General features: G+C 37.3%; 2 protein-coding genes across 3 annotated transcripts in view; both read left to right on the top strand.

Moving 5' to 3' along the window:
- The first annotated feature begins 508 nt into the window (after nucleotides 1-508).
- On the top strand, nucleotides 509-2,026 carry fam163a (family with sequence similarity 163 member A). Its single transcript, XM_023953858.1, has 2 exons — nucleotides 509-601; nucleotides 1,628-2,026. The coding sequence occupies exons 1-2, from the start codon at nucleotides 509-511 to the stop codon at nucleotides 2,024-2,026; spliced, it is 492 nt and encodes a 163-aa protein (XP_023809626.1).
- A 3,001-nt stretch (nucleotides 2,027-5,027) lies between these two features.
- The window catches only part of rabgap1l (RAB GTPase activating protein 1 like), a 94,012-nt gene continuing 85,578 nt past the window's right edge, over nucleotides 5,028-13,461 (top strand). For both annotated transcript variants that reach the window (XM_011474036.3, XM_011474035.3), the window contains exons 1-3: nucleotides 5,028-5,159; nucleotides 11,171-11,396; nucleotides 12,119-12,266. In XM_011474036.3, coding sequence (XP_011472338.1) covers nucleotides 11,259-11,396; nucleotides 12,119-12,266 — 286 coding nt within the window. In that variant the 5' untranslated portion in view covers nucleotides 5,028-5,159; nucleotides 11,171-11,258. The remainder of the gene's footprint in view (nucleotides 5,160-11,170; nucleotides 11,397-12,118; nucleotides 12,267-13,461) is intronic.

Genomic DNA, 13,461 nt, shown 5'->3' with positions numbered 1-13,461 from the left:
CTGACTTTAAATTGATAGTTTTTTTTAAACATTTGCATTCATTAGCACAAATTTCCTTTAATTTTCAGGAAACTAAAGTATTCCTAATAATTCATCTTCCACTGTTAGAGTTTTGCATGTGGTTGTAAATAAGAAAAGGTGCATTTTGTAAATTTTAGAAAGTACGTCAAGCAGTTTTGTTTAGTAATCAACTAAATTGCAGACTTTTTCTGAATGAGCACACAATATACATAAAAAGAGACATCAAAATCTTAATGTGCTGAAATTACACATTTCTTCAATGACCAGGAACTGCATTCTATGTAGCAAAGGGGGGGTTTATCTCTAATTTTTCACACCTGCATTACAAAGTTGACTGCATCTGTGTTTGCATCACTCTAAATTTTTGGGCGCTTCCACAAACTTCTTACTGCATGATTACTTTTGGATGTTTTCCATTTTCAAGAGGCTCTTTACTGATGATGTCACTTCCTGTGCCCATGACAGAGGTTGATGGAGAGCTGGTCGGATGACAGCTGGAACTGTTGTCATAACCGGAGGAATACTGGCCACAGTGATACTTCTCTGTATCATAGCTGTGCTCTGTTACTGTAGACTCCAGGTATGTCTTCCCCGTGAGTTCTTGATAAGGCAGATCATTCCAGTCACCATTTACGTGTCAAGTGTCTGTTAGTATGTCGGTTTAACTCTACAAGAGGAAGTTTTCTTATAAATACACTCAAAAGGAAAAAAGTAGAAAAAAAATGTACCGATTTCAAATGGGTGATCAGCATTTTATCATTATTGTGGACCTGAAAACTATTTGTACTTTGCTGCACTTACATTTTCTGCAAAGTGTTTCAATGCACAATCAACTCCAAAGGCTACAGCATTAAGCATTAATGCATATACCGGTACACACAAATGCACTGGCTTCTGACAGTACAGATTTTTTATCTGGACACATGGGAGTTTAGCATAGTTATTGACTTTGGAAAGAGGCTGTTTTGTTCTGTTTGTTTGAATCTGTTTGTTTTCTAACCTAACCGTGGTTAAACAGGAAGATTAAAAATTTAAAAAACATGGATCATGAGATAGGATGAAGCTATACTGGTTCCGAAAACCAGCAAAGGAAAAAAGACAAAATGTGTGAAACTGTCAATAAAGCTTAAAAAGACATTGCAAAAAGTGTTTACTCTGACTTTTAAAAAGCGATACTTGCAAAGAGCAAAACTAATTGGGGCCTGTGTTTAAAAAAAAAAAAGAAAAAGCACATAAATTCATAAATCCATTCAGAAAAATGGAAAGGAAGCTTTTTTGTTTGTTTGATTTTCAGCCAAATAAAAATGATTGATCATTTTACTGTTTTCAGAGTAACTTAAGTACACTATGATTTTTTCCCCGTTTTCTGCAGTTAATTAATGAAAAGTACTAAAAGTGAGCACTTTGGAAGCAATGTACACTTTTTCTTACAAACTCCAAGATCCAAGTGTTTCTCCACTTCACTCCTCCACCCTGAACTATTTCAGGAAGAAAGTTAAGAACATGTGTGCTTGAACAACAGGCTTCAATGCAGAGAAAGGTTTTAAAGACAGGACATTTGTTCTTAATTCACCAGGTCTGCTGTTTTTACTCTTTTGCCCTCTAGTACTACTGCTGCAAGAAGAATGGGTCCGAAAACGACTCCATCTCACAGCAACATTTTGCCTGCAACTCCTGCAGTGTCACCGGCTTGGACGGGCCGGCCATCACCCCACTGTCTCCGTCCCCGCCTGAGCCGCCCAAATCCTCCAATTCCACTAAACCCAAAGATGGCCGCCGCAGCTACTGTCCCACCTGCTCCCCTCATGACTCCCCCTTCTACATACACACCACGGATGAGATGCGCAACGGTGGCGAACGCATCGCCTACATGCCCACGCACTATGACAACCGGGCGCTGGCGATGCCGCTGCCCGTTGTCCGAGGCTCCCTGCTGAGGGACACTCGGAGAGGTCGGCCACCCGACTTCTACACTAACACACAAGCCATCAGCACAGAAGTGTGACCCCAACCTCCCACAAACCTTTTGTTTCCTCCCACATAGACTAAACTCTCTTTTTCACTTACACCAGCACTGGCACTAAGATGACCACAGACGTCTTTCTGATTCTCAGTTGTGCTGCCAGAGACTTTTTGGAGGTAACGGGTGGTTCAACTGTCCTAACTGGCTGGTACTGATCAATGTGATAAAGAAATAATTCTCTTTTTAAACGGGTTCCCCACATAACCCGTAGTTTTTAAACTAAAATGCTCAAAAAGGGATCGTAATCCAAAGAAGGAAGTGTAGATAATCTGTACAAAAATGTAAGACTCTTAAAACAAACACGCCAACTGTTAAGGTCCTTACCAGCTGAGACATTTTTGTGAGTTTTCTGTGCCACATAAATAACAGCTTTCTGCTCTTTGGAAGAAGCAAAAAAAGAAACAAGAAGTGTTTTTTATGGAGTTACGGAACAACAGGCTTCAATGAAAGTAATCACCTGGAGAGTTTTCTATGACTGCAGCTCAAACAACTTATGTGAGGACTTCTGAGGGAACACAGAGCACCTAAAGACACACAATGATTCAGAAAGTCAATGTTCTTCCTTTCTATGGAGACATATTAACAAGCAGCATTGCCTGAGCCAATGAATGCAGAGATGGCCACTTAGTATGAACACACTGATATTCTCTTTGCTGACACAGATGCAAAAACGTGTAAATAATGAAATGAAAGCAATCTATCAAACGCAAATTGATGTGTTCTGTCTTTAGACTCATTCTATTGTTTTACACTACTCTCTTTTTGTAACTTTCAAAGAAAACAATTGTTTTGTTTTATTGACTATACCTGTAGACATTTTTAAAAATTAAAAAGAAAAACAGTTCACTTAGTTTCTTGCTACATTGGTCGCTGTGTTTCTGTGTTTTAAGGCTGAATACAACTATGTTTTGAGGCTGACATAATAATATAACATCAAAGAAGTATCATTATTATTCAAGCTTCATAAATTAGAAAATTCAACTTTTCATTTATTCTTTTCAGACCTTTTTTACCCTCATTTGTTGTCATTTTTTAAGTTAAAGGAGAGTTAATATGACCAGTCTTTAAAATGACAGAAGCAGATATTTTATTCCCAGGTGGAAAAAAACCCCCATTAATTTTAACTAAAAATATTATAATTATCTGTACAAAATGAGCTGATTTCAAGTGTGAGGATTTCTAGAGGTTTTAGAATAGTTGGGATGGAGGCATTTTTGTTTAGCAAGATTTTCATTGTATTTCAAAGATAGTCATCAATTGAAAATGAGTAAAATCCTACTTTTTTAGAAGTAAGAGTTTCTTCAAAAACAAGCAAGCTACTCTTATTTTTGTGCTAAAGCCCCCCAAATGACCAGAGATGGCAAACACATCCTCCACCTCTTTTTGGTTTGATCAAGGTTTAGTATTGACAAAAATGCTAAATTTGGACTTGTTTAACCACAGAATACTTTGAAACAGTGTATTTTAACTGGGATTTGGCCTTCAAGATATGACTACTCAAGATCAAATATTTGTTTTTCTTCTGTATGACAGAGCTGCAGGTATTTTCTGCAGATAAATATTGTGTTTAGTGAAAAATTATGGAAGTCATTCCAGGCCCAACTCCTAATGTCATTGACACAATCATGTGGATTAGTGATGCGTTGTTCAGCGAACAACAGCGATTCTGTAGAGGTCTTCTGCTTTCCCCCTTTGCACACACAGAGATTACTCTAGTTTGGCTAAATCTTCAAATGATATGCATTGTAAATACAGAAAATTGCAAGACTTTTGCCACTTGACCTTGAGTATCATTGTTTTTAAAGTGTCAGGACATTCTTATCACAGATTGTCAAATATCTGGAAAGATTGTGAAGTTGCTTACAATCTTTAACTTTAATGCACTATGCCTCATTGTCATTTTCTCCCCAATAGCTAACTATGTTGCATACCTAATGTGAAAAAAAATGGTTGATGATAGATTTTTTCCCCCTTATTTCCCCAATTCAACCATGTATTTTCAGTCTTTTTTTTATTTTCATTGTACATATGTGTTCCATTTTTGGTATTTAGCATTTTTATTATTATTTATATTTTGTCTGTGTTTTGTTGTTGATCAATTTTTGGCTCTAATTGTTTGCTTTGATTCAAAAAGAAAAATTGTCCCAACCGTAACAAATTGCATGTTGTATCATGGCCCTCTTCATTCATAATTTTTTATCATTTATGTACATAAGTGTAAGAGTCCATGCTAGTCTCTTTTGGTCTGTGTGTGACCCTGTAAAGGCTGAATACATATCCGTTTGATGAACTACTTGATTATAAAAAAGCATATACAGTACAGACACACCTTCCCATTCATTTGATTGAGAAGGTGTGTCCAAACATTTGATCTGTGCTGTACATGACACTGATCAATGAAAATTTTCAGAAAAGCTGTCAAAAAAGTAGTCTTTCTGAAATATTTCTGCTGTCACAATTTTTGTTTCTAAGTAAAACTGGTATTTTCCAACAAGCTTTACCATTTGTTTATTTAAACATTGTACTAACTATTTTAATATTTATCAAACAAAATATCTTAGAAATTGTTAAACATTTATAAAATATGTGTTTAAGACAGATCTGTAAGATTTGATGGGGGTTACTTTTGAAAATTAAAGATTTGTAACTGCTTGAACGTAAAGTTTTGTGGTTGCTATCTAACACACGCGCACACGCACACCCCCCCCCCCCCCCCCCCCCCACACACACACACATACACACACCCACACGTACACACACACATATACGTACACACACACACGCGCGCGCGCGCACACACGCACACACACAGTGGGCACGTCCTGTGGGGTTTCCCGGATAACAAGACTTAAACAAAATGCGCAATTTCTTCACTTCACTTCACTTTAAAAACATTCAAACACTTACAGACATTATTTTAGAAAAAATATCTACAACAAACAACAAACTCCAGTGCGAGAACTCGGCTTCAGTAATACCACGCATGCGTGAGACATTTCACGCATTCCATACCGGAAGGGGCATAATTAAGCTGCAGAGTGATTCATCTTTCAAACCGAGGCGATCTTTGTTGCAACTCTTCAGACACAGTGAAGCCCCACAGCGCTCAAAACAAGTAAGTTGACAGCTCTGGTATTTACATCTTTGTTCATTTCAAAGTCACGTCTTGAAGCAGGAAGATGGAGTATCTTGTTCTGTTTTTTCGCTCCGGGCCGTTTTTTCCTCCAGAGCCGTCAGGGTGTTGTTCAAACAGCCCATTCCGCAAGAAAGTGGTCCAACTGTTTGGACTTCGGGCTGGTTAGCGTTAGCCAAGCTTAGCTTTAGCTCGCAAGTCCAGCCTGGCAGACGCAGGTACTTCCTGTTAGCCGCATTCACCTGGTCTGACAGCTATGCCCAGGTCTGCGGGTTGTTATGACAAGGCTATGTGTATATTAAGGTGGAGAGAAACCGGACGAAAAAACAGAACAATCGCTCTTAGAAGTTAGCTTGCTGTTAGCTAGCCTACAGTCATTTCAGTTGGGAGATAACTGTCAGTGTGTGCCGCTATGTGACCACTAACTACTGCGGGGAGACATTCCCTGCAGAATATGGTTGGTGTCAGTGAGCTAAAGTCCAATAAAAAGCGTTTAGAAAAAGCTGTTTGGTGAAGTTTGGAGCCTGATGATGTTGGACTTTCCTTTGATGATCCAGGCCTGCAGACATCAGTTAGGCTAAAACAGAAGCTTATTTATGGTATTTGTGGGAATTATAACTATACTCCACAACAAACAACAGTAGAATGAGTTCAGATCAAAAGATAAATGGTTTGATGGCTTCAAGTGACAGTTTTCGGGGCTAAACACAATTATATTGTGCTGAAGGTTTACTTAAAACAGGCTTTGGAAATACTTGATTTGACTTCACTACTACCAAATTGGACTACTGGAAATATGAAGATAAACAGGCTTATTTTTTTCAAAATACAGAATAGGTTAGACAGTGGTTCACATGACTTCCTTTCAAAATACACTCTTCTCTAAGTGTTCCCCTCTCCATCCTGGGGACACACCCCTAAGGTCTCTTCTTTTTTTTTCCAGAATCCTTTTTTTTCTCTTTTGGAGTTTTTCCTCACTGTGAATGAGGGTCTAAGGGCAGGGATGCCCAGCTTAGTTCAGTTAGTTCAGTTTAGAAGTTTCCTATTGAATTCTGTATTCATGATCCTTTTGATTTTATGTTTACTTCACAGTTACTGGTACGAAGCCCATTGAGACGACTGTTGTTGTGATTTTGGGCTATACAAATGAAATTGAATTGAACAAAAGACACTTTGTCACATCTCAATGCAGCAAATGTAGCAGTAGATATAATTATGTCAGCAGTAATGATGCAAAAAGTTTATTTTACAATTTTTGGTGCATCTCCGCCAGAAATTCTTAAATCTAACAAATTAAATTAAATCAGATCTATTTAAGCGACCCCTACTGTTGTTTTTTTTTCAATCCATAAGGCACACTTAATATCTGTGATTTTGATCAAAAAATGTAAAAACAAATTGCCTCACTATCTGGTGTGCTTAATGACTTCAAATTAATTTCACAGCTCTCAAAAAAGTGCAGAAGTGTTTTGGTACGACATTGGTACGCTCCAAAATATTGATAGATTGTTCAAAAATTCTAGCTATTGTAGTCAGGAACCTCATATATTCCTTCAGCTGTTTGTGAACATGCTGAATAAGGTTTAAGTTAATTTACCTGACTTTATTGTTTACTTTTTACATTAGTTACATTTTTAAATTAAAAATGTGTTCTTTTTCTTTGACCAAAGAGCCACATCAGAAAGGTCAAAGAGCCACATGTGGCCCCAGAGCCTCTGGTTGCAAATGATCTTTCTGTTACATATCCAGTGATTTTAAGGAATAAATAGTGGTTCACAAGCCACAACTAAAAATTCAAAATGTAATTTTAATGGCTCTCTGATTATAATGCATAATAAAACTAGTAATAAAGATGTTTTCTTTCATACAAGGATATTGGTGTTGAATTGTTAGGCATGAGTGTGTTGTCATATTTGGGCCGTGCCTAGGAATTTGCAGAAAAGACAGTTGCACAAAGGCCTCGTTGCTATCGAGTGTTGGTTTACCTGGGCAGGTCACCTTAATTGGTAAACTTTGTTGGCTGAAATAGTAAATACATTTGTCATATGCGTTACCCGTTCTGCAGGTAACTTGATGTGAAACAAAGTTGTGTCAAGGTGTAGGTCTGTAAGCAGATCTGTGCAAGTGTATCACTGTTTTCCATGAACAAGCTCTTTAGTCTCGTATGATTCATTTTCCTTTTTTAAACAGGTTTGCAGTGAAAACTTTTTATGTTTTAAAGTTAGTTGTAAAATCAATTATTGAATGACATTGTTAGTCGACAAGACTTAGAAACAGTTCTAATTTAAAGCTGGAATAAGGAGAACTAGACAAAAAGTGTCTAACCAAATATTTAGATTTAGTTGAACACAATTAAATGTATAAAGTATTAACTTTTAAATAATAATTCTGAATTGTGTGTTTCATATTTTACCCATCTATTTAGGGATCACTAGACATGGATTGTGAACGTTTTTTGAAATAACTGAAGTAATAAACATGAATTTAATACTCTGAAAGCTATATATTCATTTATAATATAATATAACCATTCCTTGTACTGATGGAGTTGTCTGCTTGACAAAAAATAGACTTTTATTTTCCTATTTTCTTAAGATTTTGCATTTAAGAAAAGTACAAGTTCTATTTGACTTTAACAAGAACTTATTTGTGACTGCAGACTTTTGAGGATGTGCCTCAGTAGCAGGTGTTCAGTTTCTGTAAACCGTAGATTCATGAAAATATTCAAAGCTGTTTTTAGTTCAGAGTTTTCCTGTTTCTCTGTGTAGCATCACTTCTTTTAGCCTCATGCAGGAAGAGCTGTTCACCCTTGGATGTTTTATCGTTTTGAATGCATCATAGAGTTTTAAGAAATATTAACTGCACGAGTACAGAGACAAATAAACTCATTGTCTCCTTTGTGCTCATGTCACACCCTAATATTTGAAAGAAGCTGCCCATTCACACGCGTGGCTCAGCCAGAGGTTTAAGGAAAAGCCTGTAGCTTTGCGTGTAAATACAGACGTGAAGCAGAAATGAATAATGAAAACAGCAAAGCAGAATGCCTCTTAATGTACTGATGAATCTTTTAAAAGATACAAATTTACCGTAAAGGTCTTTATTAAATTCAGAAATGGACTCACCCTACATGTTTGATGTTTTGAGTGACTGAACAGGTTTGCTTTACCGCCATGACTGGTTTGTTTAGTGAGGCATCTATTCCATCCACTAAATGAGAAATGGAGGGTTTTACCTGCTGCACATTTCAGGCTGGTCAGCAAGCATCAAGCAGAAATGAACCCTGTCATCAGTATAAGAGAGCAGCTGTCAGAATAATACAAATATGTGGGAAACGGCATGCCACACACCTTTTCCCAAATGTAAAGAAAAAAAAATACATTTAAGGCATTGTTTTATACGTCAAAGTTCATATGAGAAGAAAAAAGTTTACAAAGTAGGTTTGACTTTTGCCACATCTGTATTTGTAAAAGCAAAGTTCAGCAAACCAACGTGGAGATGATGACGGATTGTTCTTCAGGTCTGTGTCCCACACATCGACTTATCATCTTTCCTGAATAAGTTGAGCTTAGATAGGATTCAAACATGTGAAAACAGCCAGGGAAAAAGGATTATAAATACATTTATTGTTATTATTTTTAAAATAACATCAGATAATTGTATTTTTCTTATTCTTTTACATTTTTTCCCTACTAGAAAATGTTGGGATCCTTTACTTTTCACATTCTTTGTTTTTGGATTTGACTAAAACAAAACACGTTTTTGTTGTGTGCACACTAGGGAAGTAGTGAGACACTTTCTTCCCATTTTGGTGCAAGCCTGGATTTTCAGGTCAATTTAATTTATTATTTGTGTTTCTAAACATTAAAAAGATTTGGCACCAATACACTTTCCCTGCGATTCAGTTCAATGGTGTAAGATGCGGTTTGGTTTTACACCAAGAATTGTGACATTCCTAGTCCTCACTTATTGTCAAATTGTACTGTACTATAATACTTTTAATTTAGGTAGGTACATGCAAAGTGCGTCTGCTCCACTTTTATTATATAGTCTGAAAAGATCAAAACAGAACCACAGTATTCATACCCATTCATACCTGAGGAGACTGACGTTTTTTTTGGTTATATTTCATTATGTCTTTGCTGGAGTGTTTGCTTGTTGAACAAATTGCAAACACCAGCTCACAAAAAGTGTTTTCTTTATAATTATTTTTTTTCACAAAACAGCATTTAGAAAGGTTTGTTGAATGGTATAAGCTATGGTTACATGGATCTAGGCTTGCAAGTTGTTTCCTGTTTTGTCAACGTACTAATCACAGAAAGGACTTTTATGCTTATTTCCCATCAAACAACTCTGCTGAACAATCTGCAAAATGGAGCAATTTCCCACCGCTAACAGCTAATATGAGTTGGAGTTGGATTTAAAAGCTACACCAGAGGAGCCAAAAGCCTGACACAAAGTCTGTGACATCAGACGATGTAATGTGCGCCTTGACTGCTTTGAGTCCAAGCTGCACCTTTGAAAACTGGAATGACTGGAGCTCTGATGCAAACCCACTTTTCTGCCAGAGCTTGAAACTGCTAATGGTTAGTCAATATTAAGGAGAATGCAACAAAAAAGCAAGAGTTTTTTTCCAAGCTTCACAATTTGTCAGTGGTGTTTTCTCTTTGTCCAGGTTGCTTGAAAGCTGCCGTTTATTTCAAATGAGTAGCGTTTCCTTGTGTCTTGGTAGATATGATTCAGCAACTGAAAGAAGCTGTGACTTTTTAACCACAAAAAAGAAAACTGCACAGCATTCAAATGAGTTGGAAAAATAAATCAAAAAGAAAAATAGCACAAGAACTGACACAAAGTATACAAGACAAATAAAATTCCATGTCATAAAGGAAATACCTCTGCTGTCAACCACAAAGGATTCAAACAGTTTAGTCACAATTTGCCACTTTTAAAAAAGTAAATTCTACCTATTGTGGTCAGCTGTAAAGAGGAGGAAATCTACCGGTAAGTTAAAGTACCGGTATACGTTCAGGAAACTGTTGGAAATCTTTTCTGTTTAAGTTAGCAAAACTCCATTCTGTTGCAATATGAGTAATAATTCAGCTGTAGTTGCTTTTATTAAAGTGCCAGTTCGATCATCCCTTGATTTTTTTTTTTTAAAGACGTTCCCAGATTTAATTATGATTATTTTTTTTAGGCAAAGTCAAAAAATCTGTGTTGTTTTCTGGGACTTATTTTCTGCAGAATGGCAGAAATTTATCCAAAATTTGCCTCTGCGTTGTGGGCGGGACCGTTGCCAAGGAGTAAGCCTGCCCTGACTTCCCCTCATCACCATGTTTACACGTTCTCCTGCAAGCAGAGCAGGGATCTTGTGGCCTACCGACTGTAGCACGGACGTCACAGCTACAGGCATTTTTGTCGTCTGCTCCTCATTCACAGCAATTTGAATAAAGAAATACACGTTTAATCTTATTTTTTTTTAAATATATATCTTCCATCATGAGAAGAATGCTACAAGAACATGTTAAAAACACGATTCTCAGTGGAGTGGGTCTTTAAAGAAGTTTAGGACAGCCGTATGAGTTTAGTAGCATCTATCTGTGTTAAAAGGCTTCACACCAGCTTTGTGGTTTTGTTCCACCAGGTTTATTTAAATTGAACCAAGACTACAAAGATATCCTGACCAGATATCAGTCATAGACACTGCTAAACATCTGGAGGATATTGAAAGCTCTGCACCAGAACAATCTTAAAATTAGAGGCATCTAAATGTGATCACTGGACCACTGACTTCATTCATCTACATTATGGGCTGTCAGTCACAGTGAAAGAAATGAACGATGTGACAACCTAAGAAAAGAATTTTAGGATTTGAGACGCTTTACTTTTTGTAACTTAAAAGTAGTTTTTGTGGACCTCTGTTTGTACACATTTACTGATTTTATTCTTCAGTGTTTACAAAGTTTTCTTTATTGACCCAATGCTTTGTTGTCATGCAGAAAGGCAGTTCAGCGCTGGTCTGACTGGAGGGAAGGGGAGAATCTCCACCCTGGTCTCCACTCCCGACCTTCAGCAAACCTGTGAGCCATGGATGAGGGTTCCTCACTGGGTAAAGTCAGCAGTTCGACAGAGTCTGTGGCCACCGTCACCAGTGAGGAGTTTGTTCTGGTGCAGCCCAGCTTAGCTGGGTCTCCGCAGGCTTCTGAGGGCAAACCGAGACTCAAGGTCAGAACTGAGCAACACCGCTGTTTTGGGTTTTATTCAGTGGGTTTATGAAAGCCATGTTCCTCACATCAACGGTCAATAATCTAGCGTTGCTAAGTTGTGTTGGTCAACTGTTGATTCAGGAAGGTTTCTCCTAATATATTAAGCTGCACAAAATGCTTTTTAAGCCAATGAAACGCAAAACCAGATATAGCTACAGACAGAATCTTTTTCTTTGTGACTAAAAGGATGTGTTTTAAGGCTCATGTTCAGCGATTTTTGGTGACAGAAAGCAGCATTTTAATTGTGTGGATTTTAACTGAAACTGCATGTTATGATGAAAAATGTACATGTTAAAAATATCATAAGGTTTAGGTTAAAGCTTTTTAGTAATGCATGCATTTTTAACCCATTGCCCTACTAAAAGTCCGCCTATTTGTCGTCCAAATGTTTTATGAAAACATATTGTTGTTTTTACTGTAACAGGGATGTTTAAATGAAGAACCAGCAGAATTTCCAGAAGTAAATACTAGTCTTTTATACGAAATGTTTAATGGAGACCTTAGCATTAAGTAATTCTGATATTTTATGTGATTTTACAAAATGACTATCTATCTCACTTCATAATAATAGTGGGAGAAAGTTGTTCACACTTTCCTTTTTTGTCTGTCTTTCTTCCTCATTCTAACTTCTCTTTTTGTCTTCTTCCCCTTCTATTATCTTTGTCTTTCAAAAACCCTCAGATGTCTTGGAATGGCAGTGATCAACTGGAAAAAGCTATGGAGGAAATTTTGGATGATGATGACGAGGTGAAAATAGAGAAAAGCTGTGTGGAGAAGATGGAGAAGAACAAGGAACCAGAAAACCTAGTCTTTGAGGACCATCCTGCAGGTTTTACTCGTTCTCTTGTTTTTACACCGTTTATATTGAGTGAATCCATAAAACTATTTGGCAGTCACAAATTCTAAAAGTTGTTCCTCTTAAAGATAAGATAAAGATAAAGATACTTTATTGATCCCAGCTTGGGAAATTCAGTTGTTGCAGCGTCGGCGTTAGGCTCAAGATACAAAGTTACACACAATAGATGACAGAGAACCAGAACAATCAATCGGAAAGAAACATCAGTGAATTAGAACAGTCAGATTGCATGCCACATCAGGAGAGAGAAAATAGACGGACCATAAATGACTTTATCTATTGCACATGGATGACAAAAAGATAAGAGAGGTCTGTAATATTCATCATAGACACACTTCAACTGTGAGAAACAGTTTTAAAAGTAGAATCCATGAAGTCACATTGTATGATTTTTTTTTTTTAAATAATCTATTTGTATAACAATGCAGAATATATGTTTTTGTCAAAAAGAAAAGGTTTCCTTTAGGTCTTCACTGTGATTACACACTGTAGCTGCTATTCTGGTCCATTCTTCCATACAGATCTTCTCAAGAGCAGTGATAATTTGGGTCTGTCTCTAGGCAACAAGGGCTTTCAACTCCCTCACAGATTCTCTGTTGGAATCGGGGCCAAGATTTTGAAATGCTTTTTACGTAGGCTCTTCTTTGTTGCTTGGGCGATGTGTTTGGATCATTGTCATCCTAGAAGATCCAGCCACGTTTCATCTTCTGAGTCCTCACTGATGGCAGAAGGTTTTTGCCCAAAATCTCATCATGCATGGAACTATTTCTCCTTTCCCTAATATGGATAAGTCGTCCTGTCCCCTTTGCAGAAAAGCAACCCCGAAGCATGATGTTTCCACCGCCATGCTTCACAGTTTGTATGTTTTTCTTGGGACGCAACTCAGCATTTTTTCTCCTCCAAACATGCCGGATGAGGTTTGTATTTCAGAGTTCCATTTTTGGCTCATCTGACCACATGACGTTCTCAAAATTGGAAGTGTGGACAGACGTCGTTTATGCAGATAACTGCTTCAAACAGGTGCCATTTATACAGGCAATGAGTGGAGGATGACACGCGTAATGTGATTTCCTGGATTCTTTTTCCTCAAGTGTCTTTTTGATTATCCTTACAGACCTCTCATCTTTTTTAAGTGAGCCAGCTTTCAGAATTGATGACTGGTGCAGGC

This window comes from Oryzias latipes, chromosome 4 (genome assembly GCF_002234675.1).
Source record: "Oryzias latipes chromosome 4, ASM223467v1".
NCBI lineage: Eukaryota > Metazoa > Chordata > Actinopteri > Beloniformes > Adrianichthyidae > Oryzias > Oryzias latipes.
This window is presented reverse-complemented; position numbering and strand designations above follow the sequence as displayed.